General features: G+C 40.3%; 1 protein-coding gene across 1 annotated transcript; it reads right to left on the bottom strand.

Annotated features, from left to right (window-relative positions):
* Window positions 1–534: 534 nt before the first annotated feature.
* On the bottom strand, window positions 535–23233 carry LOC105930167 (paired amphipathic helix protein Sin3a). The gene is made up of 21 exons (XM_036136007.1): window positions 23034–23233; window positions 19704–19914; window positions 19353–19535; window positions 19125–19231; window positions 17391–17727; window positions 17052–17303; window positions 16802–16954; window positions 15522–15677; window positions 15248–15328; window positions 15028–15146; window positions 14722–14947; window positions 14321–14437; window positions 13228–13466; window positions 12952–13135; window positions 11767–12358; window positions 10947–11116; window positions 10585–10758; window positions 10395–10487; window positions 9084–9178; window positions 6896–7103; window positions 535–2467 (listed from the first exon to the last, which is right to left on the bottom strand). Exons 2-21 carry the CDS (start codon window positions 19890–19892, stop codon window positions 2249–2251), a joined length of 3894 nt encoding a protein of 1297 aa, XP_035991900.1. The 5' UTR covers window positions 19893–19914; window positions 23034–23233; the 3' UTR covers window positions 535–2248.
* Window positions 23234–24187: the final 954 nt, after the last annotated feature.

Here is a 24187-nt window from a genome sequence, read left to right as displayed (position 1 = left end):
TGGTTTCTGGCTGTAATGTGACAAAATGTGAAGACGTTCAAGGAGTGTGAACACTTTTGCAAAGCACTTTAATCCTAGTGGTGAACTGCATTTTTTTCTTTTGTAACCTTACAATTATAGAAGATTATTTTAGACATTTTTTTTATTGTATATAATTTTGTGGAATTGCATTTTTTTTTTTTTTGTATGCCCAACCCTTTACAATTACAAGCCAAGCGCTGCAGACAGATTAAACCGGTCTGATCTAAATAAAAACGCTCAGTATGTTTGAGGCAGAACCGTCCATCCTTTTTGTACGCACGTGTCCTTTAAGGGCTGTGGAAAAACAACTCTCCTTAGGGCGAATAAGGGCGGCCAACGCACATGTGTGGACTGCAGGAGCGAGCGGGAGTACCTGGAAGGAACCCACGCATGCACATGGAGAAAGTGCTCCTCCCTCCAGGAGCCAGCAGAACCCGCTTATTCTAAGATAAAGTGGCTAACATGCAAAACGACGAGTATTACTTCCAAAGAACGAAGGCAAAAGAGTTTCCGTCTACTCAAAGGATATTTTAATGCCAAACACCATACTAACACTCATATACAACATCATAAAAGTCAAGAGAAGTGACACATTAAACGAGGTACAAACAGTCTCTGTATGTACAACGGCTCCAGCGGGACCTCCTGTGTTATTCTGTAACAAACACGGCAAATAGAAAAATAAAGACCCAGGTATTAAACTATCTTGAGATTGTCTGGAGCTGGTTATTTAAACTGACTGCTGCCTTCAGCGGACCTCGAGATAAAACAGACCTTAGGCCGCTGTCAGGAGGCGTCCTCCGTGTCTGCCTATGTTAACGACTCACGTGTGAAATTAAAGGAAGTTCTGTTGCTCACATGTACAGGTCTGACGCGAGAGGCTCACGTTCCAGCATTAAAAATGAAGGATCTCTCTCTCTCTCTCTCTCTCTCTCTTCCACCTAATTTTATCTAAAATATCAAAAGAGGACATTTCCAATTTTATTAAAAGGCAAAAAGAAACAAGGGCGATAAAAAGTAGCGCTCATGCCCTCCTTTATGGGCATTTCTTATCCACATTTGTATTCCAGCATGAAATACTAATTAGCTGTAATAAACTATGACTCAGGAACTTATTGCTTTTGTTTTAATCCTCTGTACACAATTCACAACGACGCCGTTTGCTGTAAGACTTCTGTTGTCGACGCGCTATTAAAAAGATAAACTTGTGTCCAGCTTATCAGTGATAACGTTGACATATCGCTGCGCCTCCAGCGCAGGCTGTAAATGTTTTAGTTACAAGAAAAAAGCTTATATTCACGTTTTTTTACAGAGGAAGAGAAATCGCTGCTCGGCTACATTCAATCATCTTAAAACTGCGTGTTGTCCTAAAAACTGACAACAGAAATACACATAAAAGGGACCAGATTATTTTAGAAATGAGCCATATTTACATCTTTTTTTTTTTTTTTTTTTTACTAAACAAACACTTTGGTAAGATGTTCGGCAGATTTAAAAAAAAAAAAGTCTCTAGATAACTTCCTTTAGTAAAAAAACTGGTAAAACTTTGCCTTCTTTTGATAAAAGTCTTTGCATCCTCTGGCTAAATGTTGACACTATATATATATAGATATACGTTTTATCATATGCTACACACCAATGACACCTGATAAAAAAAAAAAATCTAATTATAAACAAGATATTTACAAAAACATTTTGGGCAATTATAAATTAATGATCTTGACACGGAGCCGGCATCGTACCAAAGCCAAGCGTCTATCAACCAGGTTGCCAGAAACGTTGAATCCTAATGTTTCTGCTGCATGTATAGTGCATTATTTTACCTTCACCACCCACTGAAAACATTCACAGCCATTTTAATAGAGGTAACAGGGAAGTCCCTAAAAACGTGAATGTTTTCATCCTTCGGCCGTTCAGTCTTGGTGGTGAAAGTCTTAATTCCACTATAGCCTGGATGAGCGTGTGAGAGCCGCTTCCTGTGGTCTTAGATAACATTTCATCACCCTGATGGAGGGTTTTTTTCCTTTCTTCAATATATTTGTTGCAGGATTTGCAGCAAAAGTATTGAGCTAGAAATCAGAAAAGAGCAAAAAATGTATATTTAAAAAAAAAAAAAAAAAAAAAATACACCCAATATCTTTTGGCAGCAGAGTCTAGTTTCAGAAGGTTGGAAAATTCGTCTCTGGCAGTTTGTTGTGTGAAGATGTTTAACCCCAAACAGCTGCGACTACAGCGTCCTGTACTGCACTCTGTACTTGTTAATGTTGAGATAGTGGAGGACCTCGGGGTTGCAGGTGGTGGTGCAGGACAACAGGCCCTCTTTCGCGTCTCCCATCAGCCACTTGTGAGTGTTGGCTGCCATTTCACTCGTCACGTGCTTCTGGGCCCAGCCGTCCACCCAGGTGTGAAAGCGTCTGTGCAGACGTGTGTTGACCCGCTGGTGGGACTGAAACAACACAGACGGGAGAAGAGAAAATTAGTGACGAGGTACAGGAATGATCCCTTAGGAAGTAGAGATGTAACACAGAAACCGACGGTTGACTGGGATCTGCCGATTCTCTGCTTCATCCAGCCAGTAACTAAAAATCTCATCCTTTTTTATCTGATCAGTGAACGAATCATAGCTAAGCATCAAGAAGAAGGAGGAGCTGAAACTAAAACTCTTCAGTGGTGAAGATCTTATGAAGGGATGACTCAAAGCTGACTATTTTTAAAAGTTTAGAGGTGTTTAGAAAAGCTGTAAGAAGCCGTTTAAAGCGAATCTGTATTTGCGACGGATGCATGTCAGCTGCTGATTAAGGCTGCTTAGATTAAACAGGGACAGATTTAACCATAGTAGCTTTTTTAATACCTTTGAGCTTTCATACGAGCGCCGTCATGGAAAATTCTGGATTAGGAAATGTTTGTTAAAAAGTTAAGGTAGGTTCTACTTACTCAGGAGGGAATACACAGAGATTGGCATTAGGCTTATTAACTGAACTATTGGCTAATACAGGAACCTAAACACAGTTTAACTGAAGTCGTTTAGTTTTGGAAAATTAGAAAACTCCTTAACAGGAGAAATCTACAAAAGATACACACTGTGTGACATCACCCCTAGTCTTAATTAACAATCGCAGCGAGGACGCTTAAAAGCCAACACACACACTGGCAGCAATAAGACATGCGTCAAAAGGTTCGACCGTACTATTTTACTACTAAACGACCCATTCTGGCAGCATTTGGTCATTGGCCGAAGCGTTCTTTTGTCCAGCCCACTTCAGCATGATGAGGCCTTTAAGGCGGAGCTGGACTGCATGCTAGTGAGGCAGTTTAGCCACTTCAATTAGGTGTGTAGGGCAGAGGACACATCCAAAGGTTGCAGAACACCAAGCCCTTGAGGATTTGAGTTTGAGACCACTGCTCTAGGATATGTTTGTGTGCTAAGATCCGTCTTGTAAGAAGAGTAAAGTCAATGCATGTGGACAGCTGGCCACGACACAGACTGGACCTTAAGGCCCGTTTACACTACACCTAAAAACCGAGCCATACCGAGACCAGTCCGAGCTTGGATCAGTTATCCAAGACAAGCCGACCCGTTTACACACAAAGCTTATCTCGGTTCCTTGGTTGCTCCTCGCCTCCTAGTGGCGATCTGCGGTACTACCGCTCTCTGGGATTAAAGGCGGAAGCAGCAAAACAAAACAGCGGCGCCCGTAACATTCAGGATGTTATGCTTGATATTGTGATATTTCGGTGTTTGCGGAGAGTCAGGGGAAGAAGGCAACCATTGGTGAATTTATTTGAGAAAGTTGGCTTTTTGGGAAGTGGATAAGACAAACAAACGTCTAATAAGGATTTACAGACGCAGGAAACAATGACAGACGCTGAGGTTCATTGCACTGCTAAGCAGATTCATCTCTGGAAACCGTGTGGCACGGTAAGGAAGCTAGTATTATTATGAATGTCTGAATGGAGTGTGAATCGGGACGTGCAGCCAGACTGCCGGAAAAAACGCAGACAGTCAGCTGACTGTAAGGGGATGACGCGGTCTGCTCATGCGCTCTTTATCAGAAATGTGGGCCAAAAAATAAAACCAGGTCGAGACCTGCTCAGGAACTGGTCTGCAGTTAGCGCGGTCCGTTTATGTTTAGCGCGGTCTGGTTCAGTCTGCTGACCATTTACACACATGAGTTATCTCGGTTACCGAGCTCGGACTGGTCTTGGCTCGGTTAAAAAAAGTGTAGTGTAAACAGGCCTTTAAGCATGCTGCTCAGGGAAATACTTCAGGTTTAACTTAGGAAGAGACAACAAGACACGTCCTTGAAAGAGCAAAGCATCACAAGTGATTCTTTTCAGGTTTTTCTAACAAATGACTGAATTAGAGGAGATGCTTTAGCCAGTTTCTAACTAAAAAAGGCAGCAGAAAGCCATCCATCATTATCCTTCCAGTAGGGATGGGGCCTATCGCTAGTGGTCACGGGGTGATAGGCAAGGTATACTCTACACAGGTTGCAAGTCCACCACATGACAAAAGACCCAAGGTCTGTATTCAAACCAAGGAGCTCTTTGCTGAAAGGCTACAGTGGTGACCACTAGGACATCTTCCAAAATGCCAGTTAGCTGCAAATGAGTATAACACACATGTTTCAGGTGAGATTTAAAGCCCGTTTTTACAGCCTACGTCATCAAGGAGCCGCACACACATAGTGGCAAAGAAAGAACCGCCTCAGATGGCGTGCCTCTGCCATTTTATTTAAAGATATAATTAAGCAGGACCCAATGAAATGCTAAACAATGACCACCGCCGGCATCAGAACGTCGGGTTGTTGCATGTACGGTTGTTCGAAGCGATATTGTCAGGACAGACTTGGTTCTACTGCATACCAAATGGCTAGCAACCGTTTCAGAGGCAGCTGTGGCCTCAGGCTATCGAACGGGCGGATTGGACAAAGGATGCCATCTAAAATGCACGCGTCTTTGGTGCCCACATGTCAGCTGGAGTATGGCGGAAACACTACGATGTCCCCTTACATTCTTGTCACATTATGCAGTAGCCACTTGCCAGCATAATTTTTTTTTTTTGGGTTATTCAGACCAACAACCCACTGTGGAGCTGATGATTTGTCACATGACTAAAATCAGCTAATGGGAGAGAACGCAGGGGTCACAGCACAGGAATATTAAAGTTTAACATCCACTTTTTGTGCAGATAAACTGCATAATTTGGGCCTAGAGATGTTACTGAGCCATTTTTGTGTGAACTTTTTTTTTATTCTGCAATTTTTTGGCTTAAAAACTGTCTTAGTGCTGCCCTCTTAGGGTTCAACGGAGGCTATTGCAGTTGTATTTTCTCACTGGTTCAAACGGTACATGCTTTGCTCACCTTAGCCCTGCGTTTGGGTCAAAAGACAGTTCTGTGAAAAAAAAAAAAAAGAGAAACCACCAGATGTCGCTCTGGTCGCTCCATGTTTCAGCAGCTCACTTTTCCCTGTCCCGACTGCTGCAGCACTGCTTGAAACTTGCACCACTCAGCCATGTCTCTTGGAAACGCCCACTTTGGTTTCATTTTTCAAAATGTGTCTGGCTCAGGGTTATGCCTTTACATCGAGGTGAGTTACACTTCAAGTAAAACACCAGAAACTTCATTTTTATACCTCAGGCTTGTTGGTGCATTTTCTAACTGTTCCCTTTTCTATACTATAAACAGCATTGAATTTAATGCTAAAGAAACTGTTAGTTAAGCATAATTTCTTTTACAACAGTATAAATACAGGTATAGCGCAATATATTAAAGAAATACTTAAATATGGCAACCATAGGCAACATTAGGGATGACTATTGGAGATTTATTAATGTTTACCGGATATTTTATATATATTTTAATTTTTTTTTTACATAAAAACAAAACATTTTGAAGCAGAACTATCAATGAAGGCAAAAATAGGCGATGTAAAAAAGTCAAGTCCAAAAAAAGTAAAAAACAAAGCAACTGGACTTGTTTTCCCTAGTTGAAGACGTTTCGCTTCCTCTCCAGGAAGCTTTCTCAATTCAAAAGGTCTAGAGTAATGATGAGTACCAAGCTTTATACTACTGCCCAAACAAAGGCCTTGTAATGGCTTAGATAACATGCAAACATGACCATGACCTGGATGACTGAGAATCTTCACCAGCACAAGTCAAGTAAGTCCACAACATAACAGAAATGCAAGAGATTTTTACTACTACTTACTATTATACGCATTACTTCATCGTGTTCACGCACTTTTGGCATTTCAGATTCTCTGGCTTTCCCTACAGAACCTTGCTGCTGGCTTCCTCCTGATTTTTGAACAGCTGCAGTGGTCGTAGTTGTTGCGTTTGACACAACAGATATTTTTTGCCTAAACCTGGCCTTTCACAGCCCATCAATCACAGCCTGTAGTCTTCTGCCCTCGTCTTTGGCTGTGGAGGGTCTCAGGCAGCTTTAGAAACGTACACACCAGGTTTTTCCATCAAGTACGTGCAAATCTCAGGCCACTGAATTTTTGGCTTTATTCCTTAAACGTACACAGATCTGGAGGCCAGTTGCCATCTGTCACGGTTGTTCTTTTGAAGCTTTGCCATCTCTTAGCTTGTGCTACAATGGCCGCCATACTTCGATTGGCGTGTTGCACGTGCAGCCATCTTTGTTAACAAACAGCGAAGGAGTCTAAAAGCACCACCTGTTACCAAAAGACCCGCCGGCGTTTATCAACTGAGTGGCAAACAGAGATTACATTGACGATTATATTTAATTTAGCTGAAAACTGTGCAACGTGCAGCTTCATTGGTCGCTGGACTCCATTAACCTGCCTACGGTAAATTATAACGTTTTTCCTCTGACGCCACGTTTTTTAGCTCTGGCTGTGCTCACCTGATGAGCTCTTGAGAGAGCAGTGTGCCTGTACATGTAGTCCTCGGACTTGCAGACATAAACCATCTTGTAGGAGTTCAGTTTGAACATGCACTCCATCTTCAGCTCACTGCTGCCGTCCTGCAACTTGTCCGAGGAGCCTTTTGTGATCCGTTCCTGCTGCAGCTGCTCCCATCCTCTCTGGCATTTCCGTATCCGTCTCAAATTCCTTAAGATGAAAATACAGAAAAATTACTTGGATTATATATATAAAAAAAAGAAAAAAAGAAAAAGAATAGACTCAAAATACGTTGAAATCAATATCAACAGTAAAATTCTTCAAATCGTTTTTATTCTATATTGTCTCTTAGCAAGAATCTAGACAGTCACAATACAGGCAAAAAAAAAAGAAAAATAAGAAAGAAAATCAAATTTGAGAAAACCATTTTTTCCAACCAATGCATTCCAACTCACCAAGTATCAGCTTTAATTTTAAGGGAGTCAAATCATTCGAGGGAAATGTAGATCTAAAGGAGCAGCATTGTTCAGATTTAAAAGAACAAAAAATAAATAAAAAAAAACTCCTTAAACAAGTATTGATTGATCCCAATTTTTGTGCAGGAGGCAAAACAAATGCAATTATTTACCCCACTGGAATCAAGGTTTTAAACGTGTACTTACCGCAGAGGGGATAGATGAGTGAGGCCTGAAGCCGTGAAGCATTTTTTTTTGCATTCAGGGCTCCACTTAAAAGACATAACAGTGAGGCCAATTTATAAAATAAACCATTGCAGAGAAACACTAGAAAACTGCTGCCTGACATATATAGATATTTCAAATATGTACTGAGAATGCTTGTGTGCAAACGATGAAACGCGTAACATGACCATGGCGATGGGAACAGAACTCTGGGAATTTCTCTGCCATGGAGAATTCATGTAATGACTTTTATTTCTTTGACCAGATATGCTACCAATCTCCCCCACATTTGATGAAATGGGGAAAAAAATAATAATAATATAGATATAGAGATGGCCCCAATGATTAATCATAGTCAAAAACCAGTGAGTTGAAAAAATAACAACCAAAAACCAAAAAACAAAAAAAAAAAAACAAAGAAATTGTGACCATTTGTGCTTAAAAATAATAACATCAGAAAAATAACACGAGCAAATGCAACATTCACCATTACATCTTTCTAGCACAACTCCACGGTGTCAGGGGGAAAAAAAAAAAACAATTATGAACAAATAATTTACACATCCATTTTATTAACAATCCCTATTTTTCTATACAAGTTTTGGAAATCATTTGCTTTACCAACATTTTTTTTTCTACAAAACAAAATAAAAGATTACTTTAAGCATTTTTTTTTTTTTGACAAAGAAGAAAAAAATATTCCCAAAAGCTGCAACTGGGGAATGCAGTTTACACCAACAGAGCTCATTATATGGACAAGTCACTTACAATACTTTGATCAGTACACAATCACAAAGGGTATGACAAGATCCAAAAAAAAAAAAAAGAGCATGACCTCCCTTATCCCCGGGTCTTAGATTTAAGCCAAGTTAGTAAACGTAAGAGCTTGGTCTCCAGGTTAAAAGAAAAGACTATAAAACAAAAAACCGAAGGCATTTAGTTTGGGTGGCTTGTTGTGAAAGTCAGGAAATCAGCCACCGACCTCTTAACGATGCCTCTCCCAACCCACTGCTGCTCTAATTTAAAAGTAAAAACGTTAAACTCAGTCAAGCCAAAACAATATTTAAAAAGGTTTCTTCATAATAAATAAGATTTCTGTTAAAAATAAAACTGAGTAAATGAATAAGTAGGTTTCATTTTTTTTCTCTCCTTTCTAAAAAGATGACCAAATAAAGTGCAAACTCCCATGAAAGGCAGTGTTCATTTTTAGAAGTGAAAGCAAAGTTCGATCACTCTAAGCACTCAACTGTGGCGGCCAGGTAAACTCTACACTCCTGCAACCCATTAGGTCCCCTTGCTATAAAAAAAGCAGAGCTCGCAAAGTCCACATTTTGTTTGATTGTAAAAAAAAACAGCTCTGCACGTCTGCCCCTTGCTTTTATCCCTCGTAACGAGTCGCTTTTGGCAGCTGGTTTGACGTGTTGGAAATGATGCAACAACTCGGCTGACAAGAGCCTCAGAGCATGGTCTGATGAGCACAGACAGGAGGGAGACATGGCTGGAGTCTCACCTGGGGAGGAAAACTGGTTTCTGGGCCAAATGCTCACGTAGCTCCGGGGATGCAGAATCTGAGTTCAGGTACCTGCTCACGTAGTCAGACCATTTCTGTGATGAGGGGAGACACACAAAAAAAAAACAATATTAGGAATGTCACGTTTAATTCTGGAGTATTGTGGACTAAACAAAAACCACAGAAAAAAAAATCTATTTATATTAGATATTAAGAACTCAGACATTACATTAAAACCTTTGTTTTTTTTCCTGTGTGCAGAGATATGTTTGGATCTCTTTAAAGACAACTTCCTTCAGTCAGAATCAACATACCACAGTACAGTGATGATAAATGTCAACTAGAAACATCTGCAAACTGCGCTTGCACGCACTAATCAGTAATATTACTACTACCAGATCACAGCGCTCACATCTCAACAAAGTTTAACGGGTGAATGTTCTGAGCAGAGTGTCGATACAACTAAAAACGTGACTTTTTTTCTTTTATTCTTTAGCCATTTGCTAGTTAAAAAAAAAAAAACATTACTTTGATCCACTGAGCTATATAATACACTGGAGTGCTAATCGCCGTCTGTTTGAACGAGTCGCTTTGAAGCCACCAGCCGCCATATTTGTACTCCCTATTTCCCCCAGTAACTAAGGAATATGTGCGCTACAGCATCGAATAACGAGGATTTTCTCATGTTCAGGGGGAGCTTAAGACTTTTAAAATGTCAAATGCCATATACATTTATGTTATGTTCTAAAAATATCAAGTACTGAGAAAGTCATGTGCTGAAATATTTAGCATTTTATTCATATTTTGCATTTTATTCATATTTTTATATATATATATATATATATATATATATATATATATATATATATATATATATATATATATATATATATATATATATATATCATTTATAAATAACAATATACAAAAACATATATTTACATATGTGTATACATATATATACACATATACTTATATATACATATATATTTAATATGAATAACATGTAAAATATTTCAGCACCTAATTTCCCAGTAGTTGATAGTGTTAGTACATCCACTGACTGTAGAATTACTTGTGAAACGTTTTCACTCAGCCAGAAAACTGCTTGTTGTTACAAACCAATCCTATGGGATTCTGTGAGAGTAGGGAGGAGCAAGATGGCGGCCAGTGACTTCAATTTTTCGGCAAAATCAGCACTCCAGTGTATTATATAGCTCAGTGCTTTGATCCCGTTAGATAGCATTTTTTTTAACCTTAAGGGTAGCATGGGAACTGTGAAAACAAAAAGCAAATCATTTAGATTCTTACTTCTGCATCTGCTGGCTCATCAGAGTTCTCCTCTTCTGTATCCAGCAGCTCGACTGCCAGACTCACAGATTCTCGGTTCTTCATGAACATCAACTGTGCAAAAAAACAAAAAACAAACAAGCAATCAGTGGCTAGCCTCCAATTAGAACTGCTGTAAAACGTTAGCCTTTTACATCTCCTGCTCTCATACCTTGAAGCAGTTTTCATCTGACATGAGCTGCTCTGCTCTGCGTTGGTAGGCCCCCTCTGCAGAGGCTCTGGACGTCTGCGTGGAAACAGTGCCCCCGGTGGCTTTTTTGGCACTTTCACTCAGGTACATGTCCGTCACACGCATACATACGTCATCGGTAACGAGGTGTTGGAGCTGTAAATGCAGTGGTTTTAGTCTTCAGCCAAACACAAGCAATAAAACAACAAAAGCACACTTTGAAGGGCTTAAAATTAAAAAATCTCCATCAAGAAAAATGCAACTGGAGATTAGGAAAAGTAAAAATCCTTCTTTAGCTCAATCCAAACTACTTATGGAAAACAGCAGTGATGCTGTCCACCGACCTGCCGGACAATGCTCTGGATCAGTTTGTCCATGGTGAAGGCGATGTAGGCGTGGATCGTAAACATTTCCCTCAGGGAGTCCTCGTACTGAGCCGGCTCCATGTTCCCGTCCAGAAGATTTCGCACCATTTCCAGGAACACAGAGTAGTAGTCTTCGACATCAACGTCCACTGCAGACAGAGAACACCACGGGCACAGAGTTATTTGGGTAGAGATTGGGAAAAATTACACATGAATGAAATCATTAGGTAAGTAATACAAACCATTTGAAATTTTGCTTCCTACAGAAGAACAAAAATGTCCTTTGTTGTCGCAAAGTGGAAAATTAAAGTTTTTCAGCAGCAAAGGGAAACAAATGGAAGCATGCGCACACATGGGTAAAAAAAAATATATATATATAAATAAAAAAAAATTCTGTAAATTTTTTATATATATAAATAAAATTTCCCTCTGGGATTATTAAAGTATTTCTGATTATGACCAAGGTTTTTCCAGCTAAATATTACATATTAATATTTTATTACTTCACCTTCTATCGACACGCTTTGATAATTTGTTAGCTCACATTTTCTTTACCTATTTTTTTTTTATTTTAAAATGTGAACATGTCTCATTTAATGTCAGCCTGACTTTGTGGTCCTGTGCTTTTAGTTTTGTCAGAGCCAAAGCGTTTATTCCCATTTGTTGGTTTGATAACCTAAATGTGTAAAATATCAGGTGAAAATCCAATGGAGTGATTATTGCAGTGTTCTGGTGCCATTAACCCACACATTCATTTCCAGACAGACTGAAGACACAGAGTACAGTAACTAGCACTTACTTGGCTCCTTCATCTTCAGCTGGATGGCTGGATTTTCATTCTTATCTCGTTTCAGGCCCAGCACCTCCCTCTCCCACTCTCGTTCGCGGGCGTCCTCCTCGATCTGCTTCTCGGCCTGCCCGTAGATCCGCAGCAGACGAGAGCAGAGGATGTGATGAAGGCGGAAAAACACATACCAGTAGTTGTTCACCAAAAACAGGTTATAAGCGTCGTCTGTGCCCCGCAGTTTCTGAGCTGCCGTGTTCGTGAACAAGAGCTTGGACTTGGACGGGCTGCGGCCCGGCAGGCCGTTGTGCTTCTTGGGGCCGTCCTGGTTCGTCTCCATTTCCTCCTCCTCCTCCTCCTCTTCCTCCTCCTCGTCCTCCAGGTCGGAGAGCTCGCCACGGCGTGCGAACAGAAGGTCGGGGATAAAGTGGTTGATTATCTGCTTGATCTTGAACTTGTCTTCTTTCTGAATGCCCACTTGTCGTTTGACGTGATGGATGATGAGATTGGCGGCGTCCTCCAGGATCTGGCTATCATCGTAAGTCAGATTCATGTGAGGGCCGCTCGGTGGCGGGGCAGCCGTTTCCTCAGAGGCTCGCTCCTGGCGCTGCAGGACGAACAAGAAGAAAACTGGGAGTCAGTTTTGGAGTTTCTGATTCATGTCAAATGCAACAAGAAAAATATTACTGACAAATCCACTTTCTCTCAATAGCTTTAAAATATTCATTCTACACAAACTCTCCCTTATTGGCTTTGAAGCACTTCATTTTCAACTTTTAAAGATGCACTTGAAGCTTTCCTTTTACTAGATTCACTCATTTTACAACATATACCTGTTGTCTGACATTTAAAAACAAGAATTTGATATAAAAGTTTGAACTTTTTTTTTCTTTCTTTTCTAAACCACACGGGTTCAGAATTACAAGTGTAGGTTTGAACATCTACAAACCATTTAGAAACACCGTTATAAGCCCAGAGACACCATGACAATCATTCTCATGATGCGCAGATTTACACAGACAGGCAACGTAAAGCAGGGTGAATAGATTTTGATACAAAATAAAAACAAGGATGCAAAATATATCAGTTTATCATGTACGTATAAGTATAAAAACAGTTTCAATATACAGAGCTGACCATCCAAAAAAAAAAAAGAAAAAACATCCATGCAGATGAAAAATAAAATTTTGTATTACTTACGTCTTCATATAACATCTCAATTTCATTAAGTAAAGACTTTGAGCGAAGCACTTTGGTGTCATTCTGCTTGTAGTTTATGCCTTGGTGGTCAAGCGACTTCAGGTAATACTTCTCGTTCTGTTCCCGCCAGATTTTATTGAACCCTCTCTGAGCTTCTTTCCACTCCTCCTCCTTCATTTTTAACCTGAACACGTGGTGAGACACGAACAGCTCAGGATTCACCAAACGACAGCATGTTGGAGGGGGGGGCTGGGGATTCAAACGCAAGACCTTTACCTTTTCAGAACTATGGGTACAGACACAGCGGGGTTTTTCTTGAGGCCGTCGATGATGTCGGGGGCTTTCTCTCCGTATATCCGCTGAATGGCTTTACGGTGAATGACCTCGGAGGAGCCGCCCATGGTGTTGTCCAGCCTGAAGCGCAGCTGCTCCTCGGCCGACATGCGAGACAGCCTCCTTTGCACCGTCTCCAGAGCTCGTATCGTGGCAAGGTTGTTCTCCAGCACGATGTCCAGCTGCAAAGGAAACAGAAACAATGAAATTACCTTTACTCTATTAGGTTGTCCCCATGGCATCAGACATTTTTCCCTTTCTCAAGCTACAATTACAAACCTAAGTGTTTGAGGTGATTAAACGCGACAGACACAATACAACGTATTGCCTACCAACAAAGCGCTACCTATTGAGAAAAACTAACAGTACATAACCCTGATTCCCACAGACCGCCACTCTGGGTCCCTGAGCAAGACCCTTAGCCCTAGAGGACACAATTCGCTGGTACGTATGTTGCAATGACAAATAAAGACGACGATAATATTCAGAATTGGAATGAGGGTTGTTGCCAAGTGGTATTTCTATGAATTTTCTTTAGTGGATGAGGCAATGCTGGAAGAGAACGTACCCCAATTCCAAAGAAAAAAAACAACAACTTTCAAGCCTGGATTCAGACATCTACTCAATGTCCGTGTGTTTTCTAAAAGACTGAGGCAGTCCTTAGGAATGTGAATTAAGGTTAAAAACACAAGGTGACCACCTCAGGGCGTCAGGCAAATCATTTAATTGAACAGATAAAGTTAAAGTTCGCTGAGACAACAGATCACTGGACTTCCACCGAAAGGTATTTTCCTTAGTGACGGCGTCATTAAAAATTTAAACAAAACTGATAATGAGACATGCCTGTTTAGATCCTTTGGTTTTGCAATACTGCTTTGATTTTTTTTTTTTTACTTTATACTAATGCGCTACCTTGTGTTGGCCCATCACACCAAATCCCGATAAAATACAGAGGTTTGTTGTTGGTAAGAGACGCACTTTGACATAGTTCCTGTCTTTGGCATTGGCAGAAATGCTAAAGATGACTCTTCCTCACCTCAAAGCGCTCATCTTCACATCTGTAAATATGCTCCTCATACTGAGTCTTCTTGGAGCTCACGAACGTGGAATCCTCCGACCACGATGGAAACGACACCCAGGTGTCGTTCAAAACCTAGAATTCGATTCAGAGTAAAACTTCCAGACAAAGTATTTGCAAAAACGATCAAATTATTTCATTCACTGTTTTTTTTTTCTTTAAACTGGTCAATTGTAATTTTTTCCACATGGAATAGAAAAACAAACAAATACATAAATAAAAGGTTTAATTTTCCAACTTCTCTGACAGCAATGACTCAAATATAAGATACAAAAAAACAGGGACTATTTATACTTTTTCTTGGTCCTGTGATGCAACTTATTTAAGTCACATCCTCCCAAGCACCAAATCATTCTAACCTCTCTGCACAACGGTGTTCTTCCTGTGCACTTTGGCTGCTGGTAGCTCTTTGGCAGTGCTCTGTAGCTGGACCCCAGCCTCTTGCAGGAAGCGTAATCGATCTCCATGGCTATACCCTCTGTAGAACGCTCCTTGGGTAAACTCTCTGCATGACTCAGCTCCCCGTGACTAGACTCACGGTAGCCCAAGAAGTTTTTAAACCACGTAAAAAGCTCTGGGAATTTTCTGCAAAAGTACAAGGATATGCATGAGGTCACCGTGGATATTAATGGTTATGGACGTATGTCTACAGGTGCCAGACTTACCCAAGAAATGGGATAACTAATTGGACCAGCTCAGTGCGAGAAATCACTTCCTGGTTGAAGATGTGCAGACATCGGAGGAAGTTGTCATATGCTTCTGAGCTCCGCAGAGCCTTCTTCACCTGTTTAGGCAGAGCAAAGTGGATTTCAAATAGGTTCTGTCTATCATAAACATGTTATTAAAAATGTACTTTGCACTAGTCCTAAATCTAATAAAGCTGACCTTCTCAAAGAACATAGTTTCAGTGCTTGTACTGAGCTTCCCAACTTCAGCCACGCCGTGGCCCTTTCCGATGACCTTTTTCTGCAAAGGTTCAAACATTGTTCATGATTGGAGTTTTATTTTCAGGTAGAACTATTGCAAACTTACCATTTACAGGCTTAGACAGAAATCAATAACTACATTTACTACAAAACAGAGTGTTCTGCCTGTATCTTCTATGTCTACATAAAGGCGAGGAGACGAGCAACAAAGACAGGAAAATGTCTTTGTGTACCTTGAAAGGCGGCGTGGATCCAACCCCAGCAGGTCTCCTGATTGGCAGACCATTTTGATTCAGTCTCTGTTTGTTGTTCAGCGAGGGCCTCTTCACTGTGGGGCCGTGATCGTTATGGACCGACTCGGCTCTGTCTGGTGGACTCTTCCCCAGCAGCTACACAAGACAGTAAGTTTCATGATCAGATCAGAAAACAGACGACGCAAAGAACAACAGAAATCAACATGCATCTTTATGTCAATGATAGGAACAGAATAGGAAATAAACAAAATGTTATTAACATAAATGTGCACCCAAACACTGGAACTATACAGATAAAATGTCCAATAAAAGCCTCTGAATTTTCAGAAGCATGTTTAGAGACTATGCAATCTGCAACAAATAGCAAAACTATTTGTTAACCGGTGGAAATGGAACGAGCAACAGGCATAAATGTTCAACTTAACGTCCTCATTATGGATGTATTTTAATAGAAATCTGTGTTTTTGACCCACAGAAATACTATGATTCAGAGATAAGCTTGAAGCAACTTTTAGTGAGTTAAATGTAGCATTTTTCAAATAACATTAAGTTTTCAATTGACAACAAACATGAGGCCGGCTTCACAGCTAAGCCTAACTCAGTTGTTGGGCTGTGAGGCTAATATTTAAAGCTATAGCTGGTAATTCTGTTCAGAAACACTTTTTATTATACCTAATACATTATGTATTCAGAAAAAGGAGGTTTAAAATAAGAAAAGAGAAAAAAATAGATCTCACTGGGAGAAAAAGGGACTTGGGGAAACTTCAGGAAAAATCGACAACAGCCGGCTTTAGCTAATAATGTCATCCAGTAGGTTTACTACTTTAATGCTGCAGATACAGAAGCTTTAGAGAACATGTTGCTCTCAAATATCAATATCAGTGTAGTAATATTAGCTTGTAGTGTTAGCATAGCACGTAGCATCAGGCAGCATTTAACTTTTTTTTTTGTCTTGTGCATTTGCCACGCAGGGAAAGTTCCTCAGTAATACAACCACTGTATTAAAATTGTTTTTTGTTGTCGTTTAGTTTTGACAAAACAGGTCTGTCTTAAAAATTAGATCTTGGATTTTAATGAGAATACCTGGTAAAGGTGAAAAAAAAATTATCTATATATTTAAATGGTGAAAGTTGATTTGACATACAAGTCATTTTAATTACAAGCTCTGTCACAGACCAGATTAAACCCTTCATTTTAATGTAAAACACTGACCAGGTTAGTTTTGTATAACCACGTTGGGGCTGCGTTCAGAGACTCACCATTGAGCTGTTGGCATCCGGCAGGAACTGTCCAAATTCTGACAGCAGGTCCTCCTGGTTCTTAAAAAGTCTGGCCACTTGAGTGTAGACTTCCTGTTCAGTCAGAGCTGGCGTGTAATTACCACCAGCCTCTTTAGCATTCCGCTGTTCTTTCTAAAATATTTATAAATTGAAAGACAATATGAGTGAATTTTATTCCCCCCTTATAGACCTAAAAAAATTTTAAATGTTACAATTTTAGATTTTTCACCTGGTACGTGTGCAGGATTTCCAGGAAGGCTTTATAGATGTCTGGCTGGCCCTGGAAGCGGTTCTTAATCTTGTTGACGTAATTTATGGCGTGGTTAAACTCCACTGGTTGGTTGTTCTGGAGAGGTGGTCCACTGGATGGTGTGCTGCTGACAGGAGTGTGGGGCTGCACTGAAGGAGAACGCGGCGACGCATACGATGGGATGGACGGATTCGGCTGGCTGGTGGGCGTGTGGGCCGGAGACTGAATAAGCTGCGGACGGTAACGATGTAAAAACATTTTACAAAAAACCAAACCACAAACTTCTACAATCAATGGATAGGCGAATAGATATTCTACCTTGCTGGCTTTGCTTAAAGCAGGCTGAGCGGCGATCGTCGGGGTGGGGGTGGGGGTGGTCGTGGTGGCGGTGGTGTGCAGGCCGGTCAGCGGGAGACTCTGATGCTGGTGCTGGCTTGGTGGCTGACTGGATGCTGCAGTTACTGGGATGTTTTGTACAGATATACCTTGAGGAGTAATGTAGTGTATCTGACCAGGTGTGGTTACGTTGACCAGATCGTTGGTTTGAACCTCGATCTTATAACCGGGTGGCAGGAAAGTGTTAAAACCCATAATAAGGTCTGGGTGGCCCTTAAAGAGCTGCGATACACGGTTGATGACTCCAGGAGTGTCTATGCTGTAGAAACAGAAGCCACGATATCACATTAGCAGCTGAACTACCTTAAAGTCAAACAAAAGAAAACAACCATGTTCTAGTATAATGGCTGTATTTTCAGTTATAACACATTGGTGCATTCATAATTGACACATGCTACACATTAACCCCGCCCCAAAACATTTGTGATAGCAGACCATAAGCAATCCTCAAACTCAAGCGCGGCCATTGTTAACTGAACCGGAAGCCCAGGAGTGACGTACTGCAAGCTGTCAGCCAGTCAACATTTTTCACAAGGTCAGTGGAGTCTGTGTGCAAAATGGCAGAAATGTCTTCAAATGACATTGAATATCATATGTTCAATGTCCACCTTCTGTCAGGGCAGAACAAGCAGTCTATAGTTAGAAGATGGGGACAATTGCCTTGGATCTACTGCTTGTTTATTCCACTGAGCTATATAATACACTGGAGTGCTGATTTTGCCGAAAAACTAAAGTCACTGGCCGCCATCTTGCTACTCCCTACTCTCACAGAATCCCATAGGATTTGGTTGCAACAACAAGCAGTTTTCTGGCAGTGTGAAAACGTTTCACATGTAATTCTACAGTCAGTGGATGTACTAACACTATCAAGTACTATCAACTATTTTACATGTTATTCATATTATATATATATATATATATATATATATATATATATATATATATATATATATATATATATATATATATATATATATATATATATGTGTGTGTGTGTATGTATACATATATGTAAATATATGTTTTTGAACATTGTTATTTATATATTTATAAATGTTATATATAATTTTTTTTTTTAAATACATAAAATGCAAAATATTACAGCACATGACTTTCTCAGTACTTGATAGTTTTAGAACATAACATAAAAGTATATGGCATTTGACATTTTAAAAGTCTTAAGCCCCCCCTGAACATGAGAAAATCCTCGTTATTCGATGCTGTAGCGCACATATTCTCTGGTTACTGGGGGGAAATAAGGAGTACCAATATGGCGGCTGGTGGCTTCAAAGCGACTCGTTTTAACAGCGGGCGATTGGCACTCCAGTGTATAATATAGCTCAGTGGTTTATACTCTGCGGCCTGGTGCGGCTGCTACGTCGCTATTACGAGTATTCTTCTGTGATTTGAGTGACAGGATGCCAAGATGGCGATGCCCATGAAAAGCACAGACAGGATCAAATCATGCACGTCGGTACAAAATTACAAGCGATAATACTTTGATTTTTGCCCTCAGATAATGAATGAAACCGGTAATTTCTGGGGTTTTATTAGACTTTAAACTTCCTGAACAAATCTACTCTGAGTTTAAGTGCTTGAAACAAATAAGCATTTTTTTTTGTATGTATGGAATCAACCATTGAAAACAGAACTGACCTCTGGGATTTAAACTCTTTCATAATGTCGAGAAAATCATTATAAACTTGAGGCTGATTCCCAAACTGCAGTTTCACTTGATCCAGATAGGACAGGGCATCTTCAACCTACAGAGTACAAAAAAAATAAACTGAGATCATGGGCATGTTTGTGCAGACACATTACAACTGGATATAATAAATCATCTTCACTGAGCCATCTTTAGCCAAAGCATTTGGAAGTCCAAACCTTTAGTCGCTGGAACTGCTGCTGCTGTCCTTGAACTGAAGCTATGGGTGTAGGCGGATGGACATGGCCTGGGACCACAGCAGGCCCCTGTGACTGGACAGCAAGGCTGTGAGCATGAGGACCAATATGAGGCGTGGTACTGTTGTGTCCATGTCCGGTTGTGCTTTGAGGCATCGTAGGCACCTTTTTAAAAACAAATATAGCACAATCTTAGTATCCAAGGATATACTAAAACATCCATTGCACATAAAAAGCTGGTTTCAATTAGTCTTTGACTAGTCAAGAACATTATGTTTCCAAAAGGTGTTAAAGCTGAATTGCGGTGTGAATTATATCTGCCTTGCATCGTACCTGGTAGGCCTGAGGGAGAGAGTACTGGATGCCAGTTGAGGGCTGCATGTTGTCTGCAGCGGCCTCAACAACAGGTGGGGCCGTGACTAGGGCCCGCTGCTGGAAGCCTTCTCCTATAGCTTGAACTAGAGGACGGCGTGGTTGCTGTTGCACAAAAATCGGTTCCGGGTCTTCTGCGCGTCTCTTCATGGTGTACACATACTCAACAGAGCTAAAAAAAAAATAAAAAACAAAAAAAGGTACTTATTGATTTCCCGTTGGCAATGATTCACAGAAGAGGTAGCTCCTACCAAGCAGAACTGCACAATACACAGAATAGTAATCATATCAAAAGACTTTTGGATTCTTATAGATTCTGTTTGGATGCAATGCTTCTGTATTTATAATATGCAACAAAGTACCATGCATGCACCCTTCAAATGACAATGGTGTTTATCAGCAGTTGTATGGATATTCACTCCCCTTGATAGTCAGAGTTGACGTAAATTTTAACGACCAAAAATTAAACACCAAGAGTTGTGGGTAGATCATGAGAACTGCTGAAAAGTAAGAAAAGTGTCAGATAATTGTAACAGATAGCATCATTGCAACATTAATCAATTAAATGACAATGATGTATTCCCTATCGTATAGCGTTAGCTCTCATTCAGCGACTGTGTGTGACGCCGTGGACCAGATCCACAAACCCACCATCAGATCGCTTAGGACACAGAAGAAGCAGCTATTTTAGCCTGCACACTTAAGTTTACTAGTGAAAGGCAATTATGCTCAAAAATTAACTAACCGCTAACCCAAAATAAAATAAAAAGTTAGTAGAGATCAAGGGATTAAAAAAAAAAAACTATACAAGAATATCAACCAACTGAAGCCCTGATTTTTAATTAACATGCAGTCAGACATAGAAAACCCACTTATAGTAAAAATCTGCAGCTGTCGGTGGGATCTCGTAATTTTCTAATTGGTTGTGCCCCCCTCCTCGACCCAATAGCAACCGTGCATTTGATATTGTGGGTTTAAGTTTTGAGAAGATGTGATGACAACATAAACATACCCCGCAGCACTGGAGTTTTTGTACGACAAAACCATGTTTGATTTGCCCTAAGACATGTTTTGTCTCAAGGCAGAAAGCCCTGTTGCAGTTTTTAAAACGGTGACAATACAGTCATACTCAATTAATTAGAATATGCATTCTGAAGAATCTCATTTGGTAGATTAAGAGTACCTTTTGATCATAACATTTAGGCTGATGTTAAATGTGTTAGCCATGCCCAAAATGTTGTTTATTGGTTCGATGTATTATTCTAATCTTAAATGTAATGTTCGCATTAACTGTAAGCATAAAATCATTTTAACAGAAATAAAAGCATAAGTATTTAATCTGTATTATGTAATTGCATTTATTTATTGAAATTAATTAACTGTTCAATGATAATGTAATTTCTTAAATATGACTATATATACACACACACACTTCACTAAAAGTGCGTTACTGTTGACGTAATTAATAACCACTAAATAAAAACTGGGTATTCAGATAGTGAACGTTTCATGGTAATATTTAAGGAAATACATTATGATAGTATGGAAAAGAAAAAAAAGAAAAAGAAGTTGTTTTTGTACTTTTAGGGGGTCACACCTATTTGCCAGTTTTAATGTAAAGTGGGGAAAATAAATTAAAGCTTTACTCAAGCCGTCTTCAATTCAACCTTAACAGGTGATCTTGGTATAATTTACATTTAATACCTTTTAATGCGATTTCAGATGAGGTTTTGCTTCGATACACAACTATTTTAAAAAAAAAGTTTGCTATGATACTTGTAAAAGCTGCAAACATACCCTTTACTTACATTACATTTTTGCTGTTTAGTTCAATATTTGCTGGGAGATTAATTTTAAGACTGGGTGGCTGCACACGACCCCCATCCAGAGTAATACAACACCAGAGACACCACCTACCGACATACCCTATTTTATTTTATTTTACCGTAGCAATTCAGCCCTTCCGTCGTGTTTTAAATTATCAGAATAAATGTGCTGCAATTTTAATGTTATTTAAACAAAACAGCAAAGCTGCTCTGATAATTGTACAACGTATCCAGCGGCTGTCAGGACAGTTCACGCAAAGTGAAGTAATTTACTGACGGTCCCTAAATAGACGTCACCGGGTTTAGCCAGAGGAGGCTAGTCTTTGTGCCTCACTGCCCTACACGCCATCGGTGGGGAGGAACACGGTGGCTGAGCGCACAGGTTTCAGTCGCACATTGTGCGTCTTTCGCACTGTTAGCCTCGGTTTTTCTTCTTCGAAACGAGAAGCAAACACGCCAGACGGCGAAAGGCTGCGGCACTGGTGCATTAGCGCAAGCGGAAAACCCCCGAACATTCATCCGATTTACGCCACCATTTTCGCTGGCTCCGCCGCTTGCTGCAGCCCTCTCTCTCTCTCCTCCCCTCCCCCTCCGCGCTAAACGCCGAAGCTATCCGTTTTCGGCAAGATGACCGCTTTCGCTGGTCTGACGGCTGACGTTGACTCTCGTCCGCTTTGGTTTGTGTGCCAAGCAGGTTACGACGGTGTTTATAAGTTAGCTGCGAGGCAGAACCAGCAAAGTGGTGGTTTGTCACAGCCGGGTTTTCACTGAAATAGCACTTTACTCAGACATCTTATGAGCTTTACTGACATTACCCTCTGCTGGGCAGAAGACATGGAAGAAAACGGGCGATTACGGCTGACGATGCTAACATACAAATCGATCGCTTTAATTATCCGTTTTCGCAACAAGTACACCACGGCGCCCGAATAAAGTTGCACTGTTAGTCGTTTATTTAGCTAACATTAGGTAGAGTTAGCTTACGAAGACCGTTAGCGAGCTAACAAGCTAGCGCTTGCGCTTCTGAACGTCGCATACACGTTCAAATTTGCGTTAAGTTGGGTGAAAAAGTTCCCAAAAACAAACCGAGTGTCTTTCGGCGACAACAGTCTCTTAACAAAACTGACTTAGGCGGTGAAATTAGGACGGCAACAACCAGCTAACAAGCAAAATACATCAGGTCAGCCTGCTTAACATTAGCCTGTCAGCTAATTCACGTTGCTAGCCTCATTGGCGACTAGCTTCAGTAAGTTCTCGGCGCTGCAGGCTAACGCAGCCGGTACTGAAATCTTCCGTTTTAACGTGGAATAAAAAACAGCAACACGTTCCCACCAGGACCGAAAAGCGACTCGCGTTTGCTTCATATTTACGGCTTTTCGGCAAGGTTATGTCGCTGCTGGCTGCCTTAGCACAACAACCAAACCCCATTACTACAGTAGCTCTCGGCTAACATGAATTAACTCACCTAAATCGGCTGCCAGCAACTGCAACTTTGCACTCCGGTGTAATGGATCCCGACCGGCAACCTGCTACTCCAGCATTTATCGGAGCGGTGGTGAAAACCAAAGTTTTGAGAAGCGTCGGCAAATGTAAATGGGGGAAATGTAGCGGCTACGTCGCTAACAACAGTGGATGTATGAAGCGCTGTTCCTCGAACATAGAGGCGTGGCCTGCAGTGAAGGCGGCAGAGGCCCCGCCCACACCGAACTGGGATTGGCCAGAACTCCCGAATGAAAACAAATACAGTAAAGCCAGGGAGCAGCAAGCTGGTTGAAACGTCAGAATAATGCCTGTGTAAAAGAATCCAACACATGCCAATATCCAAGATAATAAGAATAAAATATAAAATGCTGTTTTGAAATTATGATTTTGCTTATTAAGGGAGACGAAAATGTCCTAAAACCAGCCGAACTAAATCCTCCCAAAAGAGGATAAATGTTCGCATTTTTTGGAATACTGACTTGAGTTCCTCTTGCCCAGAGCAGGGTCTGCAGCCTTTAAACATTTTAGAAGCTGAGAGCAACTTCATTGCTACTGTGTCACACGAAGGGCTACCTGTACTGACCTTTGAACTAGAAGAGTCGGAGCTCACATTAACGTTATGTAATATAAACATGTTTTAATGCATTTATTATTTTAAATCTATGAAAGTAAAAGTGTGATTAAAAAGGAAGAGCAGCTAAATAAAATAAAATTGTATATGCAGGTCGCAGGAGGGTTTTGATATTTTTTAATAGAAAAATTGTATTGCTGGTACTTTTATTGTCATTCCCCTGTGGAAATTCAATGCAACCATTCTATGAAAAAATAAATAAAATTGAAAACCTGCTAAAACCTACCTTTATGTCGATTTTAGATATATATATATATATATATATATATATATATATATATATATATATATATATATATATATATAAACATTAGTTGGTTCTTTGTCATTTTGGCCAAAGTTATTTAAAGCCACAGTGGAAGGTCCAAAGAGCCACAGGTTGCAGACCGTTGCTCTAGCCTGATAACTAGCAGTAATGAAATTGTAATCTGGCAGGATTTCAGAAAACCCCAACTAAACTAGAACCTGTCTGGAAACAAATTAGGCCTTAAGGTCTCAAAAAACAT

The sequence above is a fragment of the Fundulus heteroclitus genome, chromosome 4 (assembly GCF_011125445.2).
Source record: "Fundulus heteroclitus isolate FHET01 chromosome 4, MU-UCD_Fhet_4.1, whole genome shotgun sequence".
Lineage (NCBI taxonomy): Eukaryota > Metazoa > Chordata > Actinopteri > Cyprinodontiformes > Fundulidae > Fundulus > Fundulus heteroclitus.
The sequence above is the reverse complement of the archived record's forward strand: the minus strand, read 5'-3'. Positions and strand labels throughout refer to the sequence as shown.